Here is a 27966-nt window from a genome sequence, read left to right on the forward strand (position 1 = left end):
CCGCACGACGATCAGTATGTCCGCCGCGTTTTCGGTCGACACTCGTCAGCCGTCGGATTGTCCGTACGCTCGTCGCCTTTCTGACAATTCACCTCGCCCCGTCGTCGTGTCGTCTTCGTAACCATCGCCAGAGCAGCGAGTGATCGCAAGCGACGTGCCGCGTTAGTGCGCACATGCAGCTCGGAGACGAATCAAAACCGGAAGTAGAATAGATTCACGAACCGCGACTGCGGAACCTTTACGGCAGTCCACACGACGGTAAACCACCACCCGGGCTACGTGTCGAAATAATGTCGGACGACAGCAACAGTTGCGGTGGCGGTGGTTTGACCACGAGAAGTCTGGTGAGCGATGATTTTTATACATTATATCTTGATTGTAACGCATTCTTTATTAATTATAACATCAATATATTAATATACCGTCACGAGCTCGATACACACTAACGATCGTATAGTGGGGAGGGGGGTATCGTAGTTATTATCGGCAGCATACGAGCACGGGTGGTAGAAATTAGAAAATTATATCGATGGACTATTACAGCACGTCATGTTCACGTTTTGATATCGGTGTATCATGTTATTATATTATGTATATATGTGTGTGTATATTGTACGTGTGAGTGCACGAGAGCGCGTGTACCGTGTGTTTTCATTATCACGGCCGCCGTCGACACCGCCACCCGCCGTGTCCGGCGTCTACCGATGTGTTTTGCGCGCACGCGTGCGCGTGTTTCGCATCGTCGTCGTCGGCCATGACGACCCACGGGGGAGGCACGTCCACAGCAGCCGCCGCCGCGGTTCGTCTTTTCATCCGACCCCGACTACCATAACGATATCGTAATTTTAAACACCACATGCGTCCGCCAAAACTTTTTTCATCCTTCTCTGGTTTTTTCCTCCCCTCATTGATAATATTATCATTTGAGCTCAGTCGCACAGGAGAGACTGCGTGTTTAGTAAAATTAATGTCTGGTGACGACTCGGGTTTAAGGGTGGGGGCGGTTTGTGTGTGGAAAGATGTGAAGATGAACAGTTCACGCGATTGACGGCTTTGACCGGAAAATGAGTAGTGGCGGTAGTGGTGGGAAATCACCATCCGCCGTGTCACGATGACGTCACCAGGCGGCGGCGGCGGCGACGGCGGACTTCGTCGACAAAGGCGCGTCCGTCCGTACGACCCTCCCAAACCCATACCTCACGTAGTCGTCGGGAAATCCACCACCACCACTACCAACCGCTACCGCCCTCGTTTCATTGCGCGCGCACTACGTACGCAGACGGCAATGATGATAATAATAAATAATAGTACCATAATAACAAACAACATGCTGCGGCAGTGCGTTGCGTTTGAATCGCAGGTACAGCAGACACCGGCACCGCGTACGTAAATAATAATAATAATACGCATTGCTCGTCGCATTTGTTATTTACGCATACGGTATAGATGGTGCTCTGGTTCGCCCAGACCGATAAATGTTTCGTTTCCCTCTCCTAGCACACCCTCTGACGTGTTTTTACCCAAAACCCATCCCTTGGGGATGACTTGGACGTGATACAATATAATATTATATTAATTTATAATATACTTCTATATTGCGTGTATGTTTTATAAATTACGGTAGTGTGTATTTTGGTACTACGCCACTACAGCTCTCGTGGAAAATTGAGTTTTTTTAGATCCATTAACGCGTAATGGTTGCCGCCGTCCCGCACCTATTCGCGCTCGCTAGTGTGTTGTGTTAGTGTTTTTAGTCGTCGCATATCGTTTGTTACTTCTGCCCGAAACCGTTTATTTATATTCCCAACAATTACAATAGCAAACACGCGTGTTCTAATTATATCCAAAATATCGGTTGCCCTCCCACTAACTCGAATTAGCATAATTTATAGACTAATAATCACCACGAGTACGCCATGGGACTGTGTGTGTTTTGCGTTTGTGTGCGTTCATATGGATATCCAGTACTAAAATATACACCTGTAGAATTGTAGAAGTCCATTTTCTCGAGTGATGTGAGGAGGGCAATATTTAAGTGCACAAACTAATTCCTACTCATCAAGATATGGGTTAAAATTAGGTACAATTTGGTGCCAACTGGTTGAGTGATTTTCCCCCACGTATATTAATTTACATATACATATATATTTATAGATTTGCCGATTTATGTTTGTATTTTGTATTATTTTGTTTTCGGATTCCAAGGGATTTATGTGTCAAACTTTATGTAATTTTACTCTACTATATGTGTCGACTTTAGCACACGCCACCATTGTGTTTTCCATACATATTGTGATTCTGTTGAACTATATAATATTATTATAATACAACAATAGGTTATATTGAATCCAACAACAAATCACACGTTTAAAAATTGATGTTGATGTGAAGTGAATTTACGATAACAATCGAGCGTTGTTGGTTTTGTCTTTTTGATGTGTTTCCCCGTGATATTTTCGTTTTCGGGAACTGAAAAATCAGGTTTTATATTGAATATGTAGATAATATTACGTTTTCTGTAAAAATAATAAATAGAAGAGTTCTAACGTAAAGACCATCTATTAATAAGGCTACAATAATAGATTTTACCAAGTATTTTAAAACTTATGCACATAAATGTAATTGTTAGGAAATGGAAATAATTATTTATAAACAGATATTTCAGTATTTGATAACTATTCGAAGAATTTATTGTATTCTAAAATATTTCTTATAATTTTACATTTTGTAAATCAATAATTTGGCAAGTACTTGTCGTAGCGCATTATAAATTGAAAAATCAAACAACTATTTACGAGATTTCACTATCGATATTGTGATTACTGGTGAAGTTTCTGTTGTTACTTGTTAGGCATAAATTCTAGTTGCAACTAGTATCTACAGGTTAGGAAAAATGTCTGTATTTCGATAGATTTTATTAAATAGATTTTTCACGTTCGAAAATATTAAATAAAATATAAAGTAATGTTATATTTGTACAAGGTTATTGCTATTAAACCTTATTCACGTCATGCAAATACAAAAATATAAAAATCTTTAAAACACTGTTGTGTTGTGTTCTCCACAAGCACACGTTGTCCAGCGAGATAAATACCGTTTCTGCGCATCCCCATGTAATACTTTGCCATCGATACCGTCGATACTGGTTCCATTATGGGAGTGTGTTGGGTTAGGTATGTATTGAAGAACTGATAATTTAAGTTGGCCGCGGTGAGTTCTCAATGGGCTATATCTGAATTCCGTCTCGGATTGTTTAAATTCTGTATCCAGTGTTATATTTTCCTTATTTCCATACTATTAGGATAAGAGTAGTTTTTCAAATACTTACTGCTATATTTTTTTAAATTATATTATACTAATACATACAATTTACTACTTAATAACGTCAACAACCAAATTTTATATTTCATTTAGTAATAAATAATTAATGTAATATTGATTTCAATTGTCACATTATAAATAAACTTTTCATGTTATTTGTGCGTGTCCGTGCCTGATATAATAATTTGTGTTTAAAATGGATAGTAATATAAATAGTGGGGAAAAGATAACATTTTAATTGTTGAAAATTAATTTAAATTTAGATTTCACAAAGAATTGAAATACTATATTAAGCCCTAGAAGTGTATTCTAAAATAATGTAAAGCATATTGTATAGAAATTTGTAAGATTTTACAATTTAAAATAATTAAGTTTTTTTTTAAGGTATAGGTACTTCGTCGTCGGTTCAAACAGAAAAAAAGATACTTAAAATAATATTTTACTTATAAATATTGTAGTTAGCCTTAATTTTTTTACTAAGGATGGAATTAGTACTTTTTTAACCGGGACTGTATTGGTATAAAAAAAAGTTTTTGTGACAGAATTCGGATACAGCCTAATTTGTTGCTGTCAACGTTTAAGATGGTGACCGACACAAAATACAATTTTAAAACTAATCAAAAACCGCGTCATAAAACGATTAGCTTAGAATATAAAACGTAACTACATTTTAGAAAACATCAGAGTAAAAATAATATAAGAGATTTTGGTCGAATTTAGATAATCAATAATATTTCTCTATGTTAAATGTTGGATTTTACTATTTAGTTTTCTCCTGCATTACTTTTTTTAACTTATTATAATTGTATAAAATTCCCCGGCTGGCACAGGTACTAACTTTTAAAATTTGATATTTCCTAGGTCATCAAATAGTTGATAGAAACTATCATAGGAACATTATTATTATTATATTCCTTTCATTATGTAGGTCATTTAAATAACTACACTTACTATACCTATCTATTACATATTACATAAGATAATAAAATATTCAAAAATAGGCACCTATATTATACAATGTTGTATACTAGCTAATTATACATAGGCTACTGGTATGTGAAATGAATTTATAAACTATTTTAAATTAATAATAATCATATTTTATATTTGTTTTAATTGCAACTTCGATTCTAACACATTTATTTATATAATGATAAATCCGTTTAATGTGAATAATGAGATAAATATTATTCTATATCGATAACATTTTTACATTTTGAATATCTACTACTACCATTATTTTATATTAATGTCTGTTACGCGCCTACTTTTGTGTAGGTACTACTTAGATCTTTACTTAAGACTTAAATTTAACACTGGTTAATGGAGTAGTCGGTGATATATCGTTAAGCTTTGATTCATCATTCCAATAAATTAAAAAATACTCAAATAGCATAATATAATATCGTATCCGGTTTAATAATATTCTGATCTAATTTATTAATTAAAATATTTGGTAATAAATTTTAAACAATTAGAAAAAGATAACATAAATAAAATCTTATACTTCTATTATAAACCTATCATCCTAGTATTTTGAAGTAATAACCAATAAAATATATTATTACTTTAAAGTATAGTAACTAGATGGAAATATAAAATAGTAACTCTCGTAATATATTGGTGCTCATAGTAAAATGTAGCTTACGACAATTTAATTTATTAAAATTATATATATATTAAATCAGCCATATTCCTAGATTATAACATTTTAAATTAATTAAAATAGGGGATAATAGTGTATAATGTATAATATAATATAAATACAATAACATATCGATTTAAAATTTAAACATTTATCGTCTTAATTAAGCATACTTCTGTGATTAAATTTTGTGTTTATTAATATTTTTCACATTTTTAGTTAACTGAATATTACATTTTTTCATTCTTATAGCTCAACTCTTGCTAAAACTTAACGTTTGGCGTTTTAATAAATGTTAGGTTTTATACATACTATAGACTAAGCCTCTGGGGTAATTTGAACGTGCAAAAACGTGTTAGGGCTATTCTTAAAACGAAGGAGAGAGTCATAATATGTTTAAGGTCGTGTACAATAATGTAATAATGGCAGATACTTTAAAAACCCGTTATTCCTCAAACTTGATCATAGTACTCGTCTTTACTCTTTTTATATTCCTTTCGATTTCCTTAACCTACCTATTATATTATTATCTTGAGAGTTATACTAAATACAATAAATTATAGGAGAATTATAATTCTCATACTTAGTTGATATGATAAAAAAATATTTTATTATTTCATTAATTTTAGCCAGGTTAAACGAAGACGTTTACTGTCGATCATGTATGTTATTCAGAACGTTTCCAGTTTTAAATTGTGTTATCTACTTCATCAATTATTTTCAGTGGCGTAACAAAAAATTTTGGGCCCCACCGCAAAAATAAAAAAATGGACCCCTAATATATTGTTATATTAAATATAACCCTATAGCCAAAGGCCCCAAATTACTGTGGGGCCCCCCCGCAACGCGTGGTCTGCGAGCCTCAGTTACGCCGATTATTTTCAATCAAATTTATTCAATTTAATGAATTAAAACAAATTTTTTCAGATCAGTTATCGAATTATAGGATTAGAAATGTAGAAATTATAATTAATATGGTATAATTTTTATACATATATAATATACGTGAGTATATTCGTAATATTATTTATTAAATTTTTATTTGATTGGTTGTTTTCTAGCTATTGAAACATGATAACAATTGATTATTACAATTCAGCTTAATGAGCATCATTTGTTATCACATTATTGAAAAATTCCGATTATTGCAAGGATTGTATTTTTATGGTGGTAATTTTTTCGTTTGGTATTTCTTTATAAATACAATAATTGTATTTACAATATTATTATTATTTTTTATTAAAATTATTTTAATGTGTATATTTGTACATTCTGATGAGTATATATTATATCGCATAGACGACGTGGATTAATTTCCATTAACATGTCCTTTGTATTAACCACGGTTATAGGATAACCGTGGTAACAATATTACCATGTTGTTGGAACCGAGGATATATTTAATATTATATTTAGTCAATTTATTCTCATACATATTTATATTATTTAAATTCGTCGTCGCTATTATTCCGTCCATAATAATATTATATCACTGTTTAGGAGTATTTAAAACTGAAAATATTAATGATGATTCGACACTAGATCAATCAACATTTTTTGTCACGTATATATATTTGGTATTCTACTCGTAAAACCTAAGAGTAAGTAATGCTACCTATTTATTTATTATTTATTGGATTAAGGTGCATCGGTCTGGCTATTTATGAGGCTATTAATTAATGTTAAACATCTCGTGCAATTTCTAGTTAAAAAGCTATTTGTAACCTAAAAACTATTATATTATGCGAAACAAATCTATTTAGAAAACATAATAACAATAAGTATTAAGTGTATTCTTGTTATTGCATTTTACCCTTATTTTTCGTAAAGCTACTACAGTGAATGGTGATATTATAACAATATCGACTAGAGTGCCTAATAATAAAATAAAATATAATATTAAAATATAAAAATATTATTAATTAATATAAAATATAATATAATATTAAAATCTAATATCGACTATTCGACTATTACGAATCGTGCGTTGGACTAATACATCTGCAGTGTGCGATTTATTTCTGAATGCGATAACGAGAGTGATATCACATCGTACCACGTGTAATGCAAAAACAAAAACAATTGTAAAACACGTATTTTTGTAACATAAATCTTGTCAATAGTAACTATCGTGATAATACTATTGGGTAGATAAAAATATGGTTTTTTATATGCATATAAAAAAAAAATCAAAAAAAGAAGAGATATTACGTAAAAAGAAATTGTATTAACTTACTGGTTTTTTACCCGTTAGGCGATAAATCTAAAAATTGTGCAGCTGTGTAATTCGGTGTGATGAAAATACCCCCGATGATACCTTTTACTATTTCTCAGTATGGTTATAATACTGTAAAAATTAAAATTTGTTTTTGAAATATTAAAAATAGAAGTAATCACAAATTAGTTATGTTTGAAAGCAATTAGTATCAATTAAAGTGCTTTTACCTCGTTTCATATATAATTTAATTCGTTGTGTTAAAATCCCAGTTTTTTAATTGGCTTAATAATGTGGTTATTTTTTAATGCGCCATGTATGTTACCAGGTGTTGTCCCGTTGAAAAATAACTTGTCGACGTCTGGTTACAGTGGTCAAATGGTTATCAATTATTACTATTGATAAAAATATATTATTTAAAATATAAAAGGTTACACCAACCAACCTTCAACCCGGGTCTAAATAATATGTATACCAAGAGATAATGTGATCAAACAATCTTTAACCATAAAGCAATTTTGATGTATGCGGTTAACTACTAACTGGTGGTGGTAGCTGATAATAATACAATTATAGCCATCAACAATTGATATAATGTGTTCTAATAAATTATAATCTATTAAAATTACTTTAATGGGTTATATCTCTTGTAAAATTTGAGTGGTCAAAAAAGTTGTCAGAATTGTAAATTTGTCGCTCTCGTTCTAAACAAAAAAATGCACTCGAAAATCGGTATGCATACGTGTGTGTATGTTTATAGTATTTTTCGTGTTAACTACGTCGTTTCAAAATCTCTCTTTGGCCGCCGTCGCGCGCGTAAAAAACCCGACCTATCCGATCGCGTTTTTTTTTATTCGCGTGAGTGTCGGTTTCGTTTTTCTTTTCGCCTCCGCGTGTCGCGAACGCCGCGCACGCTCGTTCTACTCTTCGATATACTTATTTCTTCACTACCACCATTACCACCAGGACGACGCGTATCATAATAATAATTTACAATAATAAAAATAATAATGCGGTGGCGGCAATACTTGTAGTAGTAGTAGTAGAGTAGTAGGCGGCGGCGTGTTTTCCCCGCTTTCTCCTTTCCGCCGTCGCAGTCGTCCGGTATACAGCGCTCGCGCGACCGCCGGTGACGCCGCGCGCCTTGCCTCACCCGTAGTACGTACTACACACACCACACACGGACGCGCCGCGCGCCAGTTGCGTCTGCACAAACGACCGCCGTACTCGTCGGTCGACTGTCGTGCATCGTGTCGCCACCGCTATTTCCCCGGTTTTGCTATTATTATTATTATTATTATTACTATGGTTGTTGTAGTCGTGTGTGTGAGTGAGCGTAGCGTCGAGCCCGAGCGCGCGCGCCACGAGTGAGAGTGCGAGCGAGACCGACCGAGTGCGTGTGACGTCGGTGCGAGCGTGAGCGACGCTGCTGCGCTGCTGCGAGTGCGCGCGCCGGTATAGAACGCGGTCGTACGAAAATGGCGTCATCGTCGCGCGACAGCGAGCCCGGGAAAACGATGTCGTCGCACCACCACAAATATTCGTCGAGAATCGTGAGTAAAACGCGCATCGCTGCCGCGTTTCGGGGGAGGGATCTGTTTGACGGAGCACGCGCGCGCGAGCGCCCAAGTACGAATTACTCGCGCCGAAATTCTTTTACCGAAAAGAATTTCATTCTCTGCCGTTTCTACGATACTCGCTTACCGCGTCGACGTCGTGATAAACGTTTCAAAAAATCCCTTTCATAACCTGTTTTCGATCTCTGGATCCTGGTTAAATGAATAGTAAAATTTTACCATTGAACCTGGACTGCGTTTACCATTCGTAGGTTTCGATCTCGCTGCGAAATAAATATAATTAATGTAATAATGTCGCCTGCCTGGTGTTACGCGATTTTCTCAGCGACACTATAATTTCCGCCCAATGCGTATACTGGTATTGCCCGTAATACCATACGGCATACGCAATTCACGACGCCGTTAACACACCTGTTCATCTTCGTTTATAAAATTTCATAAGTGCGCGCGTACACACACCCATTATACTATATCGTATTCCGTTATTGTTAAAAACGGTATTTGTTTTTCGTATTTATCCCGTTCTCGTAGTAAATATATTTAAATATAATACTGTAACTAGTTGAATATTATACTACTTACAAGTACTGTCCTTTAATCTACATATTATGAAATAATAATATTAAATATTAGAACATATTATGTATTTTATGCCTAAGGCGTTTTCTTGTAAAACTAACACAATTATTATTATTAAATCAAATTATTTTTTTACAATGACAAATTTAGTTATGGAATTCGAGTGTATTTGTGTATCGATATGATCAGTCAGCGCGTAAGCCGGTTTTACGGCTTCTTTGTTTCCCTAACTGAGCATGTTAAACTCATTTTTGGGTTTCGAAAGTGTCCGCAGTGCACGTAGTGTATTATTTAAAAATCACTTTTTTGTATGAATCGTTTATCAGTTATAATTTATGTTTAAATCCATAGCTCGCCAAAAGTAACTTAATTTTGAGTTAAGTGCGCGATTTATCATAACATCATTAAACGACGATCTTGAAGAATTAAAATATATCAAGCAAGATCTTATTTATTTAAATTTGACTGATGATGTCAAGCTTAAACAAAGATATTGCAAAATTAAAATTAATGGTTTCGCTAACACTACTCCAGAACATTACGTTCGAATGAGTCGAGTTTGATAGTAGCCTTTAGACATCATAAATTGAATGAAATTAAATAGTGAATTATTGTATTTTGTTGTTGTCAACCTTATCACATTTTTCCTAGGTATCATGATTATTTTATGTTAGGTTGTAATTGAATTGTGTCAAAATATCATTTATAATATCATATTTCCTTCCACGGGATAAATAAACGATAAATTCTGTGTTTTGAAGAAGTGAAATTAATTTGTTCATTCAATCTAATGTAATTTCGTCACTTGTATAGTTGGTATAATGTATATGTTGACAGAGTCTGTAATAAAAATGTTATAAAATGTATTATCACAACAGAACATTAAATCCCTAAGGAACTAAAAGTAGATCACTGAATTGTGGGTTAAGCGCACGCTTCATCATAATATAATTTAACGATCATCATCTTGAAGAATTGTAACATGCAAGGTCTTGTAAACTTAAACTTGACTGATTGTGTCAATTTTAAACAAAGATAATTGCGAAATTAAAATTAATGGTTTCGCTAACATTACTCCAGAGCATTACGTTCGAATGAGTTGAGTTTGATAGTAGCCTTTAGACATCATAAATTGAATGAAATTAAGTAGTGAATTATTATAATTTGTTGTCAGCCTTATCACATAATTATTTTATGTTATGGTTGTGACTAAATTGTGTCAAAATACCATTTTTAATATCATATTTCCTTCCACGGAATAAATAAACGATAAATTCTGTATTTTGAAGAAGTGAAATTAATTTGTTCATTCAATCTAATGTAATTTCGTCACTTGTATAGTTCGTATACATGTTAACAGAGTCTGTAATAAAAATTTTAGAAAATGTATTATCATCACAATAGAATATTAAGTTCTTAAAGAATCAAATGTAGATGACCGAATTGTGAGTTAAGTTCATGCTTTATCGTAACATAATTTAACGATCATCATCTTGAAGAATGATGACTCGCAATGTCTTGTAAACTTAAACTTGACTGATGGTGTTAAGCTTAAACAAAGATAATTATTGCGAAATTAAAAAAAACTGATGGTTTCGCTAACACTTCTCCAGAGCTTTTATGTTCAAATGAGTCGAGTTTGATAGTAGCCTTTAGACATAAAAAATCGAAATGAAATTTAGCGATGAATAATTTTACTTACTGGGTATATTATGTTGCCTTAATCTTCTCACATTTTACTTATTATATTAGATCTTAACCTTTAACGTTAGTTAAAACAATTTGGGTTAAAATTGTCAACTATGTATTTTGTAGAAGTGTGTATTTGTACACTTAATCTGTAGATATGTTTGCTATTAGCAGGGCTGGATCTAGGGATGGGACAGCTATCCGTGGGGCATTTTCCCACGAAGACTTGATCGGCAAATTACTAAATAACAGCAGCATAATAGAAGAGGCTGAATTATGAGAAGGCGCTAATTTCATACTTTGCCACAGGTAAAAATTTACTAGATTCGGCCCTGGCTACTTGTATTCCTTATTGAAATATTGCATAAACATTTAAACAACCTGTGTTCACTCGGCAATGATGTTTGTATATATTGTGCCGACACGCAAGATTTCCGTTCGCATTGGTTATAATTTAAATATATTTAAATTTAAGAAAAAAAATAAAATAACATCACACGAAGATGTTACCTATCTATATATACATTGCCGTGACCGTAACAAAACTGCGATTATTCGTCGTGAAAGCGCGTGCACTCCGAGTTGTTGTGTATACTCCTAACACCGTGTTTCGTTTGTAAACGAATAACGTGATAACGACATCAATAACATATTATAATATATGTACATGTATTGTTTTAACGCTCTAACAGGGATAATTTGATTTTGTTTTAAGGATTATGCGTCATTATTTTTGTTACGTAGTAGGTATTATTATACGGGTAGTGGATGGTGAATAAAAAACTGTCGCGTTTTATGTATAAATATTTAGTTATTATCACAATACCAAACCTCGAGTAATATTATGCTTTCCGTAATGTGATTTTCGTTTTTTTGTTCCCGAGCCAGACATAAACTACCGATTCGCCGTCGTTCGCGCTCTCTGCTGCAACGTCGACTGGTGTGTGGCAGTCTGCGTGGAACGCGGCGGCGTACATGACGTGTCGTCGTCTTGTTTCCGGTCGGCGGTCGGACGGTAAAATAATGCCGCAGCGGACTTCTATGATGATGGAAGAATGGTCGAGACATCGTTGATGATTGTTATGAATCTTTGTTCATTGTCGATCGTAAACGCTATGATCCTCGATCATGAGTCTACTTCCCCCCACCACTACCTCTCGATATCTACATTTTAGTCGTATTCACTTAGACGTACTGGCAATAAAATATATTCTTTTTTAACTGTGACTCGATGTTTTGACGTATTTTTTTTTGTGGTACACGATACCGATTACGATTCGATTTTTGTTAGTCTCACGTCCGGCCGATCGTATTATCGGGCATTTTTATCGTTCATGTGTATCACATTATTAATAATTTATTATAATGATCCGTTGGTGGGTGGTCTGGTGGTACACATCAGATTTTCTTTCTGTCGCGTCATATTGTGTGTAGTGTGCACGCTGTGCTGCATTTTTGGTTGAATCAACCATTTGGCAATCTCAATGAATGATTCGTGAACTTGGGAAATTTAATCCGCGCATAATAGTAGTCACTGGTGTCATCCAGTTGTTAATAATATATTATTTTTCACGGCTACTTGTCGTTTTTAAACTCGGATAGCGATGTCAACTGTAAATAAATCATAAATTATAAACGCGTATTTTGTTTATGCCATGAACATATTCATGTATTATACGTGCTGTCGGATTATTATATCATTTAAATGTGTTCATTCACATCGCCAAATTCCAATCGGAACTCTGAACATAAACTTTTTCGGGGTCACCTCTCTTGGCAAAGTCTAACCGGGTGACCCTATTTTCCTTTATTTTTTTTTTCTATCAATTTTTGTTCATACCTACATGGTTACACATATCAGTAACATAGGCACCTTCTATTTCTAATCTTTGAATTGACATTATTTAATATAGAACAACGGCTTGTTATATATATATAATAGATAGTTAATTTACTATACAGAAAATTAATGTCACTGTACAGATACCATATATGTGTAATAGACTTGTTTATATAATATATCAATAGTAGTGTTTCGTTTTTTCAAAAATGTTAAACCTATATATATATATATATATATATAGTGGTAATTATAACAATAAATAAATAAAATATGTTGTCTTTAAACTAAACAATTGTGTTTCTTATTCATTTCGGTGCTTACAAATAATACGTATTGAGGGAGATATATATTTAAATTCAACAACACAATTTATAGATAGAAAGTGTAATTATGAACATTTTTCATAAATTATTGTACCTAATAATTTTTGTTTAGAGATCATAGTTTACATTTTATCTATATTTTAGTTGTGTCAAATGTTAGACTTTATATTTATTATAAAAAAGAAAAACAATACAATCAACATGGCTTTGAATTTAATGCTCTAAAAATATGTTTAATATGCAAAGACAAGTTTTACATGAAGTATAAAAAACTCAATAACACAATAATAATTAAATATTAAATTTTAATAAAAATATTTGTTAAACAAAGACAAAAGTGTTGTATGTTTAATAGATAGGCAGATAGTGGTCATTAGCTTTATGAAAATATTTTTGTATGCCCATATATTTTTATTCAACGACAACAATCTAAAAAAGAATTGTTCTTAGAAATAAAACTTAAATAATAGTAATAATAAATTTTGATCAAACATAAAATAAACACATTTGGCTTTCAATTGCAACTGATTTATCTATGAAAAATTAAAAATATTTAAAAATTTTAATATGATGGTTTACAGAGAACACGCAAAGAAAAGAAAACTTATTCAGAAGATTGGGCATATGGCGATGAAGAAGAAATTGAAGGTGTACGATCTTTTAGTTTACAAGAAAAGCTTGACTCCACTCGTTATTTAAATCACAACTTTGTTAAACAAATGGATGGAAAAGGTATGATATTTAAAATTGAAATTAATAATTATTATATTTTTTTTTTTTGATCATCTTAACATTTTTTTTTTTTTTATAGATTTTACAATTTCGTATCTTCAAAAATATGGTTTCATAATACCATTATTATTTAAGGATAAAACTGGTCTTGGATTACATGTCCCTAGCCCTAATTTTTCTGTAAATGATGTTCGCACTTGTGTTGGTAAGTATAATAATGGTTTAAAATTTAAATTAAGTAATGAATAATATATACAATATATTTGATGAATTTATAAAAAATATTAATTAAAAAATATATTGCATTTGTAATCAATTTTTTTGTTGAATATTCTTACCTATTATATTTTACTATAATTTTGGTTTTTTTATTTAGGTTCGAGAAGAATGTTAGATGTAATGGATGTTAACACACAAAAGAATTTTGAAATGACTATGAAAGAATGGACTAAGTATTATGAAGAACCAGTGAAGGATAAGCTTTTAAATGTGATTTCTCTAGAGTTTAGTCATACTAAGCTAGAAAACTACATAAAGCGTCCTAATATTGTATGTATATTTTATATTATCAACTATTTGTTTAAAAAAATAATATATATAATCATTTATTATGCTGAAAGTTATTTTGTTGATTTATTATTGGTATTCATAATTTATAAATTAATATTTGTTTAAGTTCAAATTGTATTTAAAATATTTGAGCAACTTATAATATTTTTTTTGTATTATAAACATTCTATTGTTAATAATAAATCAACATTCAGTTATTAATAGTGTTGTTTTTATATGTAGGTCCGAGAATTGGATTGGGTTGATTGTGTGTGGCCTAAACATTTGAAAGAGAGTCAAACAGAATCAACTAATGTCATAGATGATATGATGTATCCAAAAGTTCAAAAGTATTGTTTGATGTCTGTTAAAGGCTGCTATACTGATTTTCATATTGATTTTGGTGGCACATCCGTTTGGTATCATATACTTAAAGGAAGCAAGGTATAAATTATCTATTTTTATTTATCAAATAAATATTAAATGAATTATTAATTTTCAGGTTTTTTGGTTAATACCGCCAACTGAACAAAACATAAAACTTTATGAACAATGGATACTGTCTGGTAAGCAAGGTGATATATTTTTTGGAGATACAGTTGAACAATGTGGACGTGTATCATTGAATGCTGGAGATACATTCTTTATACCTACTGGTTGGATTCATGCTGTTTATACTCCCAAAGACTCTTTGGTATTTGGAGGGAATTTTTTACATTCTTTTGGTATTGAGAAACAGCTTCGTGTTGCAGAAGTGGAAGAATCCACTAAGGTGAATACATTGAAATATGTATAAAATTTAATGAAACTAATACTAAGAAAATGTTTAGGTACCTCAAAAGTTTAGGTATCCGTTTTTTACTGAAATGTTGTGGTATGTATTGGAACGTTATGTTTATTGTGATTTGGGTAAGTCTCATCTTACGGAAGGTGCGGAAAGTTCACCTGCACCAGTTGAACATATACATTTCACTAAACAGGTAAAATACTGAATTTTAAGATAATACAAAACAATATTTTAATGACTTTTTTTTAATATTGTACAGGAGCTTCATGGAATTAAAGCAATAGTACGATATCTGCATATTTTGCCAGCAAATAAAAAAAATGTTCCTCCTCTTATCAAAGATGCTATTGAGTTGATAAGAAATGTGGCAATTGTGATAAATAAACATAAGAATGACAAACCTGAAGATGCTATAAGTGGAAAACCGATTCTTAAAATTCAAGGAGACAAGGCATGTATTGATTATAACTACTGTATTATACTACTGTATTGATTATAATACAGTAATTTTAATAAAATGTTGATTAAAATTTAATTTTTTTTTATAGGAAAGAGAAAGAAGGTTTTATAAGACAGCTGGTGATATGAATGCCAAAGTAAAGACTTCAAGAAAAACAGCTTCTGGATCAGGTCCTAGAAGAAGACGTACAAGATGTAAAAAATGTGAAGCTTGTAAACAAGCTGATTGTGGAGAATGTTCATTCTGTAGAGACATGGTCAAGTTTGGTGGACCTGGTCGTGCTAAACAAACTTGTGTCATGCGTCAATGTTTACAGGTACATTATTAAACTAATTAATATAAGTAATTTTCATGCACTATATCAATTTGTTTTTTACTATTATAGCCAATGTTACCAATAACTGCAGCTTGTGGAATTTGCTCATTGGACGGCTGGGGTCAACAAATTATTATTCCTATACAGAAAACAGCTAAAGATACTCCTAGCCAACTTATGGAATGTAGTGTATGCTTTGAAATAGTACATCCAGACTGCTTATTAAAACAAGTAAGAACCTATTTAGAACAATTGAAGGATCAGTTAGATTATCATGCTATGCTCTAGTTATAGAAAGTGTAAACAAATATGTAATAAACTTTTAATAATGTGCTATGCGCATTCAAAATAATTATAATACATTTTTGTTTTTAGTTTTTACTGTTAAATTTACGATTTACTACAAAGCACACTATTCTTGCCTGATTTTCAATTACTGTTCAGAATTCAGATTATTATTATATATGGTTTTAAGTTTTTAACTAAAATAAAAAATTGCTTTATTTTTAGCCTGTATTTACTAATATTGGTACTTATAATGAAGATTTACCTAATAGCTGGGAATGCCCCAAGTGTTGCAAGGAAGGGAAAAATTTAGAAAGCAAGGTAAGTTAAAAGTTTTTTAATTATTTTGTAAGTAATTTTAAATATACTTTAATTTTTTTTAGCCCCGCCATTTTCGTGCTAGACAAAAGTCGTCAGATATCCGTAGAACTTCTGTCAGCAGCAATGACACTAATCCACAAAAACGTTATAAAGTAAGCATATATTATTATTAAAAATAATTAAAATATTTTATTTATTTTGAAATCAATTACTTATAGGATGATGAAGAATACAGTGATACAAATTCTGAAAGCGATTTAGACAATGTTTCAAATAAAAGACTGAAAACTGAGAAAAAAGAAAACTTATCTACGGAACGATCACCACCTTTGCCTTCAACGGTAAATATATTTTTATTAACTTTCTGCAATACACAGCTTTTAATCATATTTTTTAAATTATTGGGCTGTATATTTTTACTGTATATTGGTATTGCATTTTTTCTTAAAATTCAAGTGAGCATGTTTTTAATAAAAATAATAAATAATAATAATATATCTCGATAAAAACTAACAGTATATATTTGTAAATAAAATAACTCCTATATTAATGTTATTTAACATTTTAACATAAATTTTATTTATAAGTTTTAAAATGATACTAAAATTATTGTATTTTTTTTCGTCTTATAATATATTTTATCAACATAACTAAGGCCACTAAAATTTGTTTCAAAAATATACATTTTAGACCAATTTATGGATATTATAGACTTGATTGGAAATAAAGGGTATGATAAATTATATTTAAACTAGTACTCATCTTTTATGCTACCTACCACAACCTGTTGCATGTTATGATGTAGGATATTAAAAATCATTAAAAAAAAGTTAGTTAGATAGTAATCTGATGTTGAAAATACAAATATATATAATTTGAAAACCTTTGCTTTGTTTGAATTATAATTTATAAAGTAAATATTATTTTTCTGGTAGCATCGTGTGTAAACAGTAATATTATAAAATAATGAATATTTCTGATGTATTATTTAAATTAATAATTTTGAGGACAAATTATGAAATACTTTTCACACGTTAGAAAGTTGTAAAAACTGTCCACGGTTCTTACCTTCTAACTTGGATAGTTAAGTATTATAGGATTAGTATGTAGATATTACAGAAAAATATTTAAAAGAAGGTCATGGTAGTGAACCCCCCTAACCAGTCCACATCTGGGCAGCATGCAATATTTAAGACAATGTGGTACGTAGCATACAAGATAAGAACCACAAAAATAATTATATTTCTTTATACTGTTAAAATAATATGCTTGTAAAATTATTAAATATTTTTTATGAAAAAAATTTGATTAATAATGTCTGTCCTTCAACGGTGGTTTTGGTGTCAATTTTAAGTATTTTAACCAATAGCTTATAATATAGGTTTTTAAAGTCTATAACTTCTTGATTTGTATACTACTTCTAATTACATTTTTGAATATAATTAAATTTTTCCCTTGTGGTTTAAGAAAATAGATAAGCAACCATAACATTTTATTATTATTATTAAAAATAATTAACTAATCAATTGAATTATTTCACTTAATTTTTAATTTGTAAAAAAACCATTTTATTTTCTTTAATTTAAGTGATGTTAGATTATTTACTTCAGGTTAGGTTGGTTAAATTGTTTCATTTTGATTTATAAACAGCTTTACTAACTTATAAAATTTTTTAAATACTGCTTTCACATTATACTAAAGTATTTTTATTGTTTTAATATGATTGGTATTAGTAAATTATTGATATCTGTAACCGAATGGTCTGGCATCTAACCACATTTTTATTCACTATAATATGCATAAAACAATGAACAGTAAACACATCATGAACTAAACATAATTCATTTTCAAGTAATATATTATTAATATTTTAAATTTATTTCCCTCCTGATTATTATACTATTCTATTTGACTTAAAACCTGAGTCAATAAATGTTAATAAATTGATGCACGTAATTTTTACTAAAATATTGTATTCTTATATTTACACTATTAGGCTAGAGTTTCACTTACCAACTGGCATTCATCTGGCTGTGCAGATTTTTTAAAATAACGCTTTAATAACTACACCATTGGTAGACACTTCTTGAAAATAATTTGTATTTACTGCTTGTGTGTTACCTATGTAATAATAAATGGATACTGACCAGGTATTAAAAAAGTATTGTATGATTTTTTTTTTTTTATTATTTTTATATTGCTTAAACATTTTTTGTGAGTAAGTTATCATTTTGTTAAAACATTAATTATTTTATGTTTATTTTGTTAATTAAATTTTTTTCCAATTTTCCTTAATTATACCATTAATTGTTTAATTTATCATAATATATGAATTTTTCTAAGTGAGAATTTAAGTTTTTGTGCAATTTATTTCTATTTTAGATTCTGGGCAAAGCAAAGAATGTACTTGTTTTCAAAGATATATTTGTTTAATAACACTAATTAGGTTACTAAATAGTACACAATTAGAATAAGCAGTAAAATTTTATTTAAACTTATCTTTTATTATAAAATAAAACTTAATTCAACATTTTCATTAAATAAAGTAAAGTGAAATAAACTCAAATTAGTCACATTTGTCTTCCATCTATTTACTAAAAAAGTGATAATTTTACAATTTGTACAATATCAGGTTTATTTTTAATATAGAATTTTGAAAATAAGTTACCTTTTTAAGAAATTTCTGTTGATAATATCTAAAAATGTATTATAATTTATAATCGTTTTTGTATGTCTTTGTTGAATTTGCAATTTTAATAGTTATATATATTATTTAACTCATAATTTCAAATAACATACAATTTTGTATAGTTACTTTTATATATATTTCTTAATTAGGTACTATATTTAATTCTTTGACATAAGTACCTACATTATTTTTGAATTTGTTAAAATCAAGTAAATCTAGCTCTGCTCAGAATTTTTAATTCCACAATACCAATTCAACACAGTTCTACACCAAAATGAACAAAGCAAGTTGATTTTGAAACCATTTTTTATATATTGTTCGTGTACTGATTTTATTTATATTTCATTTTATGGTGGACATTAGGATTATATGGTTATATATGGTACTTGTGATTTTGTGTATTATTTTTTTTTCTTGTTTCCTATTTAGATTACTATGTCTCAGTTATGCCATTTAACGGTATTCAAGTTAATCACATTTTTTAGTTATATATTTATTTAAATGATTATTAACAATTATTTTGTTTTTCTACACATTCATAATTTTTAATGGGTCAAACTAGTCAATAAATAATTTATTTTATCGTGACCTAATAAAAGTTAAATATATATAATTTTAGTATTTAATTATATTATTTTATTTTATTCCTCTTAATAATTCATTGCAAAACAATACAAATATACTAAACTATTTTCCTCGTTTTCACCATTCATAACTGCAATTTTGTTTTCACCAAAACTCCTTGCGCATGATTGATAATAGCTTGGTTTCTTGATTGTGTGTTTACTGCTATTCAGTTTGATTAAAATATAATTTGATGTCGCTTCATTAATAATGCAGATCATGAAGAAAACGAAATGTCTATATATTATATTTTAACTTGATTTTATGTTATGCTATTTAATTGTATCATGCCTCATCCTGTTAGGCTCGTTTATGGGTTATAATAATGCACTTATGTGCTTGCAAAATTGTGCACGGAATTATACCTATTAAATTTAAGTCGTTGATCGCGGATGAATATTACAAGTAAGTTTATAAAAATCGCGCGAATCAATCACTCATTAGTTATTGCAAAACGAGATATTGCGCTGTAATGGTTATCAAGTTTAGTGCGTAAAATCGATAAAAATCGTGCTTTTTTAAATGAGCGTTTGGTGTATACAGTTCAAATGCTATACTTACAGGAGGTATTGTTGTACGTTGACTTGTGTTTTAAATTTTGTGTTTTTTTCGCGTTCGTTTAAAAAATTGTTTTATTTTTTTTTTTTAAGTTTTTCTAAAAGATTTTTATTTTAAAGTACGTAACCGTCCTGTGTTTTGAAAATTAAAAAAAAAATTCTTCATCGTGTTAATTTTATTCTCATCCAATATTTGACTTTTGACGTATCTATTATCAGACTTCAGCCACACCACCACGTACCGCGCGTAGTTTGTCAAATCGTTTTAATAATTTATAATATAATATACAAATCGTTCGCTGAATTCTCGGGGTTTCGAATTTTTACGAGTTCATTATATAGACATTTTTTTTTTAAAGTAAACACAATATTTCGTTTGATATTTTTTTATAGAGATGGATGGAAGAACATTCTATGAAAATGTTAAACCGTTCTGTCAAAGTCGAGGAGGCCCATATGTCAACGTACAACAACACCACCACCACCACTACTGCTACAACCAACGTAACCACCACCTCCATGCCCGCCGCCACCATCGTCGTCACTCCGTCAATCGCGGAGCCGCCACCACCACCGCCGCAGGTGTCGCGCAAGATCGATTTACGTAAACAACTGGCCAGCCAACTGTCCGGCGGTTCGGGTAAACATTGTAACGTACTTAAGAAACAGTCTTACGTGTCGAAACCAGTCAAAGGCGGCGGGAATAAGTCTCAGTCGGCCGGACAAAAGTCACAATCGGGTGGACAAAAGTCCCAGTCGGGTGGACTCAAGTCTCAGGTGGGCGGGCAGTCTCTAAGTGGCGGGAGCGTAAACGGTTATCAGCAGCACAACAATAACCACAACCACAGCAATAACAATCATCACCACAACAGCAACAGCAGCAATTACTGCGGGGACGCGGCGTGCATGCTTCCGGTGTTCGAATACTTGACTCCCGCCGAGCTGGCGAAGTGCGCGCTGGTGTGTCGCGCCTGGTCCGCAATGTCGATGGACCCGTCGCTATGGCGCAAGCTCGACGTGACCGGCAAGCGGCTGACGGCGTCGTGCTTGGCGGGCGTGGTGAAGCGACAGCCCGAAGTGTTGCTGATGGACTGGACGGCTATCGCCAAGCGGCAGCTAGAGTGGATGATAGCCAAGCTGACCCGTCTCAAGGTGCTGTCGCTGCAGGGCTGTTCTTGGAGCGGCGTGACCGCGTTGCGCAGCAGCAGCGTAGTGCCGCCGTCGCTGACCGCGCTCGACCTGAGCTACGTGACCGGCATGACGGACGCGTCGCTCCGGGACGTGCTGTCGCCGCCTTCCGACTCGCGTTCGTCGTCCAACGACAACACCAACCGTGCCCGGTTCCGGAACCTGCGCACCCTCAAGCTGGCCGGCGTGGACATCGGCGACGTGTCGCTCCGGTACGTGGTGCAGTACGCGCCCAGCCTAGTCGAGCTGGACCTGTCCCAGAACTTCCGGATCACGGATGCCGGGATAGCGCAGCTCACCACGCCCGTCGGCAACGCCGTGTCCACGCTCCAGGTGCTCGACCTGTCCGGTTGCGTGGCCGTCACGGACACGTCGCTCGATCACCTGCTCAAGTGCACTGCTCTGCGCCGGTTGGACATGAAGCAGACGCCCAAGGTCACCACGGCGGCGATCAACCGGTTCCTCGTGGCCAACGACCGGTTTTCGGCCACCGAGACCCGGTTGTTGATCAAGTGCCCCGAATCGCCGACGCCGTTGCCGCCGACGTCGCCGACCGGAAGACGCGATTCGACGGGCAGCAGTAGTTAAAAGGAGAGCGCCGACCGGCAGTTGCGCGCGCGTCGTCGATGTGTAACCGTTATACTATAGTGCGGACGTCGCGTGAACCGCGGTGTCAACCTGGTCGACGACGACGACGACGACGACTGACAAACACGCGCTCCGACGTTCCGATATTAGCATAGTAGTAAAATAATGTATAATTTGTATATTTTTATAGTTTTTTTTCCAATAATAAAACATGTCAGTTTTTCGTTTTTTCCGATCTATTTACGCGAAAAGGGTAATTTCCTTTGGTTTTCCGTTTGATATTGATTTATGGTTTATTAATTATTTGTTTTCGGTATAGTGCCCGATAGTATTATTTGGGTTGTACATCACGTTTGGGGAGGTTTTTGGACTACTCGCAGTCGGCCCGGTACGGTGTATGAAGAATTTTTTTTTTTTTTTTTTTTACTTTGCGTACGTATAACATTTTCTGTAATACGATGATGTTTATTGACGAAAGACAATCTCTTAACGGGTTCATGCTCACCTAATTTACAATATTCTATTTCCGATTAATTTTTAGAACTTTGGAATTGGTATTTTTTTTCTACGTTCATCAAAGACGTAATCACAATTTTACTATATATTATTTATAAATTATATAAAATTAAAAAAAAAAAGACTGAAGTTTTGTTTGTATTACCGTTAGTTTTATAAGTATTATATTATATTTTGCAATCAAACGCGTATTGTGACTGGTGTTTGTTGACCATCAGGTGGTTTGCAAGTTAATTTAAAAACTAAGCGAAATTTATTAATAATCGACATTTTTAATGAGCCGTGATTTTTGTTTTATTTGTATTTAAATTATAAATATTTTTGACTGTATTAATTATTTTTCTTTTTTTTATCATTGTATTTTGAATAAATTATCCATGTATGAAATTGACTCGATATTATTATTTATCGTCACGTTGAAAACAGTCTTTCATTCTGTCCGTTCTCGATGAATCAATTTAATCGTCCGACTCCCGTCATATTTTCTAACATCTCGTACGATAATTTAGTAAATCACACATCAGTATCAATCTGTATATATTTATATTATTTTTATTTTTGTAATGGTGGTGACTGGTGATTGTGTATATAAATGTATTATATAATAATATTTTAAAATTATTTCTCGTAACATTTGCCATGATAGACAATAACATCCTGCCCCTGTGTGGTTTACATTATTTTCATGTCACCGCGCATTCAGGGGGGATCTAAGTGTCATCCGTTCGTATTGAAAACTACAAGTACATTAACGTAATAACTATTCGTTATAGCTTTATATATCAAGCGAGGGAACATGCTACGGCCCAATGAAAATCTGTTCTACGCATCCTCACGTGACATCTTATCACCCTGACCGAGTTTCACTATGGAGTGGATCAAGTATACTGATACGCCGAATCGGCACGTCCTCTCACCGGATAGAGTATAATTTTTATTCGTTATGAAGGGGAATAGGAAAAGAGAAGTGATCGTGGCGACGTTACGTTTCCGTTGAATTTGATTTTGCCCGAATGCGATTATGGTGACTATGAAACGCAAACCATACCCGCCGGATCTCCATAAATCCGTTACTTTGAAATTTCCGTTCGTGTAAAATATTGATCAGACAATACTAATTATTCGTGTTATACAACCTATTTATTACCATGTATTTTTCCATTTAAAAATAAAAATATCCGAAATAAATGACATCTCCCTAATGGGGTTAGGTAGCTATTATTATCCAATTATATATAAAAAAATTAAATTATTATTATTTATTTGCCCACAATGTGTAATAAAAAAAAAGATAAATTGCCCAAATATTTATTTTATATTATTATATAAATTAATATATTTTTCTGGTTCAAGCTATATGTATATTATACGGTATTTATTACATTATCATATTTATTTTGTGGCACGTACGTGATCCGTAATGTTATATTTATCGTAAACAATATATTAATTGTGTATTGTGCATGAATTTGACTAATATTTTGTGGCGGCCCTCAACGTTTTAATAGTAAAACCGATTACTGTGGAATGCGTGGCAGTGATATATTATATAATAATAACGTCTACAGATAATCCTAATCCAACGGTGTCGTGTACAGTATTTTGTATTATAACAATGCTCATGCTCTGTGCTATCAGTTATACGATCGGTTTGTTACCAAACGCATTTGGTCAACGCGTATTTAAAAGAGTTAATCTACCGGAAAATGTCCGAATCAAAAATCGTGTCGCAGTGTTTGTTGTACGAGCGTGTTTTCGTTTTCCAGGAAACCCAGCCGTCACCCTGTAAAAACGCATTGCAACAAGTTCCGGCCACCGCCTCACCCATCGAAACCAGCGCCGCAGACAAGTCTGATTTCGAGAACAAAACTCCTCATAAAAAATTCGTAAGTTTTTTCACCGCCGAGCTTGTAATAGCAATACGATTACGATAATATCACGGGTGTTGTGCCGTCGCAGTGTTTAAAAAAAAAAAAAAAAAATTATAATTCGGTTTTATTTTTTGTTGCACGTGCGCGCGACACAGAGACGAAATTTGACTGAAGAAAAGAAACCCGCTACATCCGAACCCGGTACGAGCGGTGGCAACAGCACCAGTAATGCGCCCATGGTGGCGATGGCCGCGGTTGCACCGACATCCCCGGAAGTGAAATTATCTGACGGCGATGGATCGAAGCAAACCACCAAACGGCCGGCCGAGGTGAGTGCGACGGTCAACGACGACGTGGTGGTGGTAGCACGTCGATAATGATGTTATACCACCTATATAAATATGTGATATCTTTTAAACGCTTGGAAGAAGAGTGAAATATAAATTATTTTATCCGCGTGCATTTCCATTTTTAGGCAGCTGAGATGAACGTGATGGAAGCGTTCGACCGGTGCATCGTCAAACGGTCGTCGTCCCCAACGGTGATCAAGATGGAGGCGGCTGAACGGCCATTTGAATCCGCTAACACGGTGGCCGACTCCGGCGTGATTGTCAAACGCGAAAAGCTATCGCCCATACGCATTGTGAGTATACGTCTTCTCTATCGCAAAATGTGGTCTTGTCATCTCGATTTGCGTTTTATCTTCATCGTTATTATTCTTTCTTAGTCCGAGTATATACCCGAAACGAAGGTAGCCCCGGAACAGCCGTCGGCCGGTGGTGGTCCAGTTTCCGGAAGTGTCAAGATCGAGGAAGAGATCCGGACCAATGAGCCGATCGCCAACAACGCGGACGTGCCAATCGACGAGATACTGTCCAACTCGAAAAAAAGCAACCACATGCCCAAGTACGTGATCCGACCGGTACCGAAAATTGACACAGATGAAAAAGACAAGGATCCGCGGAGGCGGTGTACCACGCTAGTGCACGTGTTCAAGTTCTTGTCGGCCGAAGACCTGAAACATTGTTCGCTGGTGTGTAAAGATTGGTACACAGCGACTATCAACCCGGTACTCTGGAACCGTATGGATCTCACCGAGACCGTTATCACCCCGAAACTGATCAAGTGTGAGTATAAAGCATGACCACGTGGTATTTATTAATTCGATATTTTAGATTTAAGTAATTTAACTTAAATTTGAACGAAATTACATATTTAACTATGTATAACGATATTCATTATTTTGTTAATATTCAAAAAAAAATACTCACGTGTACAAAACTTTAATGTAAATAATTATATTTTTAAATCTTTCGGCATAAATTATTTCTACCTAACTACTAATAGATAAACACCTAATAGCAAAACCAAAAAAAAACATGAAATACGAATATTTAGTTTGATCCGTTTATCGTATAAATTGATATAAATATCATTTGATTCAAATTTTACACATCCATTAAAGTGACTCATTTGACACCTACCGTACAGCAGATTGGTACCCCCTCCCAATTGTACATTGATTTATTTTTAAGGCGTGTTGCTTTATCTGAAAGTATGTGGATCTTTCATAGTCCTCTTTGACAAGTTTTTTTTTCAAAATAGGTATATAAACTGCAAATATTGTAGCAGGTTAAATTCTAAAATAATAATTTTCCTGTTAATATAATGTCGTTACTGTCGATGATTTGGCGATAAAAAAAACAACGCTTTATTCATTGTGTTTATCGATGTTTATTATTTAAAATTATAAAACTAGGTACATTAACAATGATAATATTTCATCGATTAGTCTATATATTCCGCGATCGCCTTTCAAATGATTTTCGTATTTTTTCAGATGTCATGATCAGACAGCCGAAAGTGCTGATTCTCGATTGGTGCAAGATCACCAAAGAACAGCTCTCGTGGCTGCTTGTTCGATTGCCACAGAGCAAGGCGCTGTCGTTGCAAGGCTGCCCTTGGTCCACGGTGTCGTGCCTCCGGTCGTGCGTGTGCCCGATGCTGACGTCGCTGAACCTGAGCTTCGTGCCCACCATGGACGACGCGGCCCTGCAACACATCCTGTCGCCGCCGCTAGACCACCGTCCCGGACTGCTCGACTTGGCCTGTCGGCTGTCCAATCTCAAGTCGCTGAAGCTGGCCGGCAGCAACGTGACCGACGCGGGCGTCCAGATAATCGTCAGGGTGTTGCCTAAGCTGTCCATGCTCGACCTGTCGCAATGCTTCCCGATCACCGACGACGGCGTCGAGCTGTTGACCCAGATCAGCGGGCTGTCCACGTTGCAGCTATCCGGCTGCACTGGTATCAGCGAACAGTCTCTGAAGCTGCTCGGCAAGTGCAAGAGCCTCACATACCTGGACCTCAGGCACACGAAGCTGACCAAGTCGTCCATCAACAAGTTCGTGTCCAACCGGGAGGGGTTCAAGGCCTTCGACAGTAAACTAATCGTAAAGGTCGACAAGTCCTGATACAGGCTTGACGCTCCCGAACATTTGGTCTTCGGATTTTAACCGCATATCATAATTTCGGCGGCGGCGCGCAGCGGTGCATGTACATATTATAATATATATATCTAGTGTACACATATATATACATATATATTTCTTTTAAATTAAGTTATTTTATAAACAGTGTTACGCGTACAGTATTAGTAAGAAAGCGAAATGATGTATACCATTTTTTCCACATAAGTCAGTGTGTGTTTGTATTTTTAAAACCAGGATAATATATTATATAATTTTAACGTCGGGTCTGTTGCTGTTGGACGATCAAGCGATCTTGTTGTAAATATGATATATAATAGAATAATAACGATTGTCGTCCATGCCGACATGAATGTTTCCAGGTTTTTAATTTTTTTTTTCGACATAATATTTAGTATAGGAAAAAAACAATGTTATCACACTTGTGTAAGTTATTATCATATATACTATGTTATATTTTATATTTTAAGTGCCTATACTATTGTTCTTATACATTTAATTTATTACACTTCTAGTCTAAGCAATGCTAATTATAATTATATAAGTTGTACGAGTAGTACGATTATGCGTGTTGGATACCATTTATCACCATATTATGTTTTTTTTATGAATAATCTTTCTTTCTGGTATTTTTTTAAACATATTTTAAATATAATCAACACAGAGTAAACAATAAATAATAATACAAACAGTATAAAGAAAACCGATATTAAATTTTTTTGTAATTTTCATCACCTATGTGTGCCTAACGACGCCCCAGTCGTGTGTGACGAGGTGGGGAACTTAAAATATAATACTTGTCTT

At 33.4% G+C, this 27966-nt stretch overlaps 1 protein-coding gene across 3 annotated transcripts; it reads left to right on the forward strand.

Annotated features, from left to right (window-relative positions):
- On the forward strand, nucleotides 1-27865 carry LOC132928516 (jmjC domain-containing histone demethylation protein 1). Of its 3 annotated transcripts, none has more exons than XM_060993239.1 (18): nucleotides 1-344; nucleotides 13774-13924; nucleotides 14004-14129; nucleotides 14301-14473; nucleotides 14717-14917; nucleotides 14976-15245; nucleotides 15304-15453; nucleotides 15520-15711; nucleotides 15809-16036; nucleotides 16106-16267; nucleotides 16547-16642; nucleotides 16705-16794; nucleotides 16861-16983; nucleotides 24571-24690; nucleotides 24831-25004; nucleotides 25151-25318; nucleotides 25403-25802; nucleotides 26516-27865. In XM_060993239.1, exons 1-18 carry the CDS (start codon nucleotides 291-293, stop codon nucleotides 27145-27147), a joined length of 3510 nt encoding a protein of 1169 aa, XP_060849222.1. In that variant the 5' UTR covers nucleotides 1-290; the 3' UTR covers nucleotides 27148-27865. The 3 variants fall into 3 exon arrangements, with proteins under 3 accessions (XP_060849222.1, XP_060849221.1, XP_060849223.1); XM_060993238.1 differs by lacking the exon at nucleotides 1-344 and adding an exon at nucleotides 8419-8734; XM_060993240.1 differs by lacking the exons at nucleotides 1-344; nucleotides 24571-24690; nucleotides 24831-25004; ... (1 more) ...; nucleotides 25403-25802; nucleotides 26516-27865 and adding exons at nucleotides 8419-8734; nucleotides 20906-23191.
- The last annotated feature ends 101 nt before the right edge of the window (nucleotides 27866-27966 follow it).

The sequence above is a fragment of the Rhopalosiphum padi genome, chromosome 4, assembly GCF_020882245.1.
Source record: "Rhopalosiphum padi isolate XX-2018 chromosome 4, ASM2088224v1, whole genome shotgun sequence".
In the NCBI taxonomy this organism is placed as follows: domain Eukaryota; kingdom Metazoa; phylum Arthropoda; class Insecta; order Hemiptera; family Aphididae; genus Rhopalosiphum; species Rhopalosiphum padi.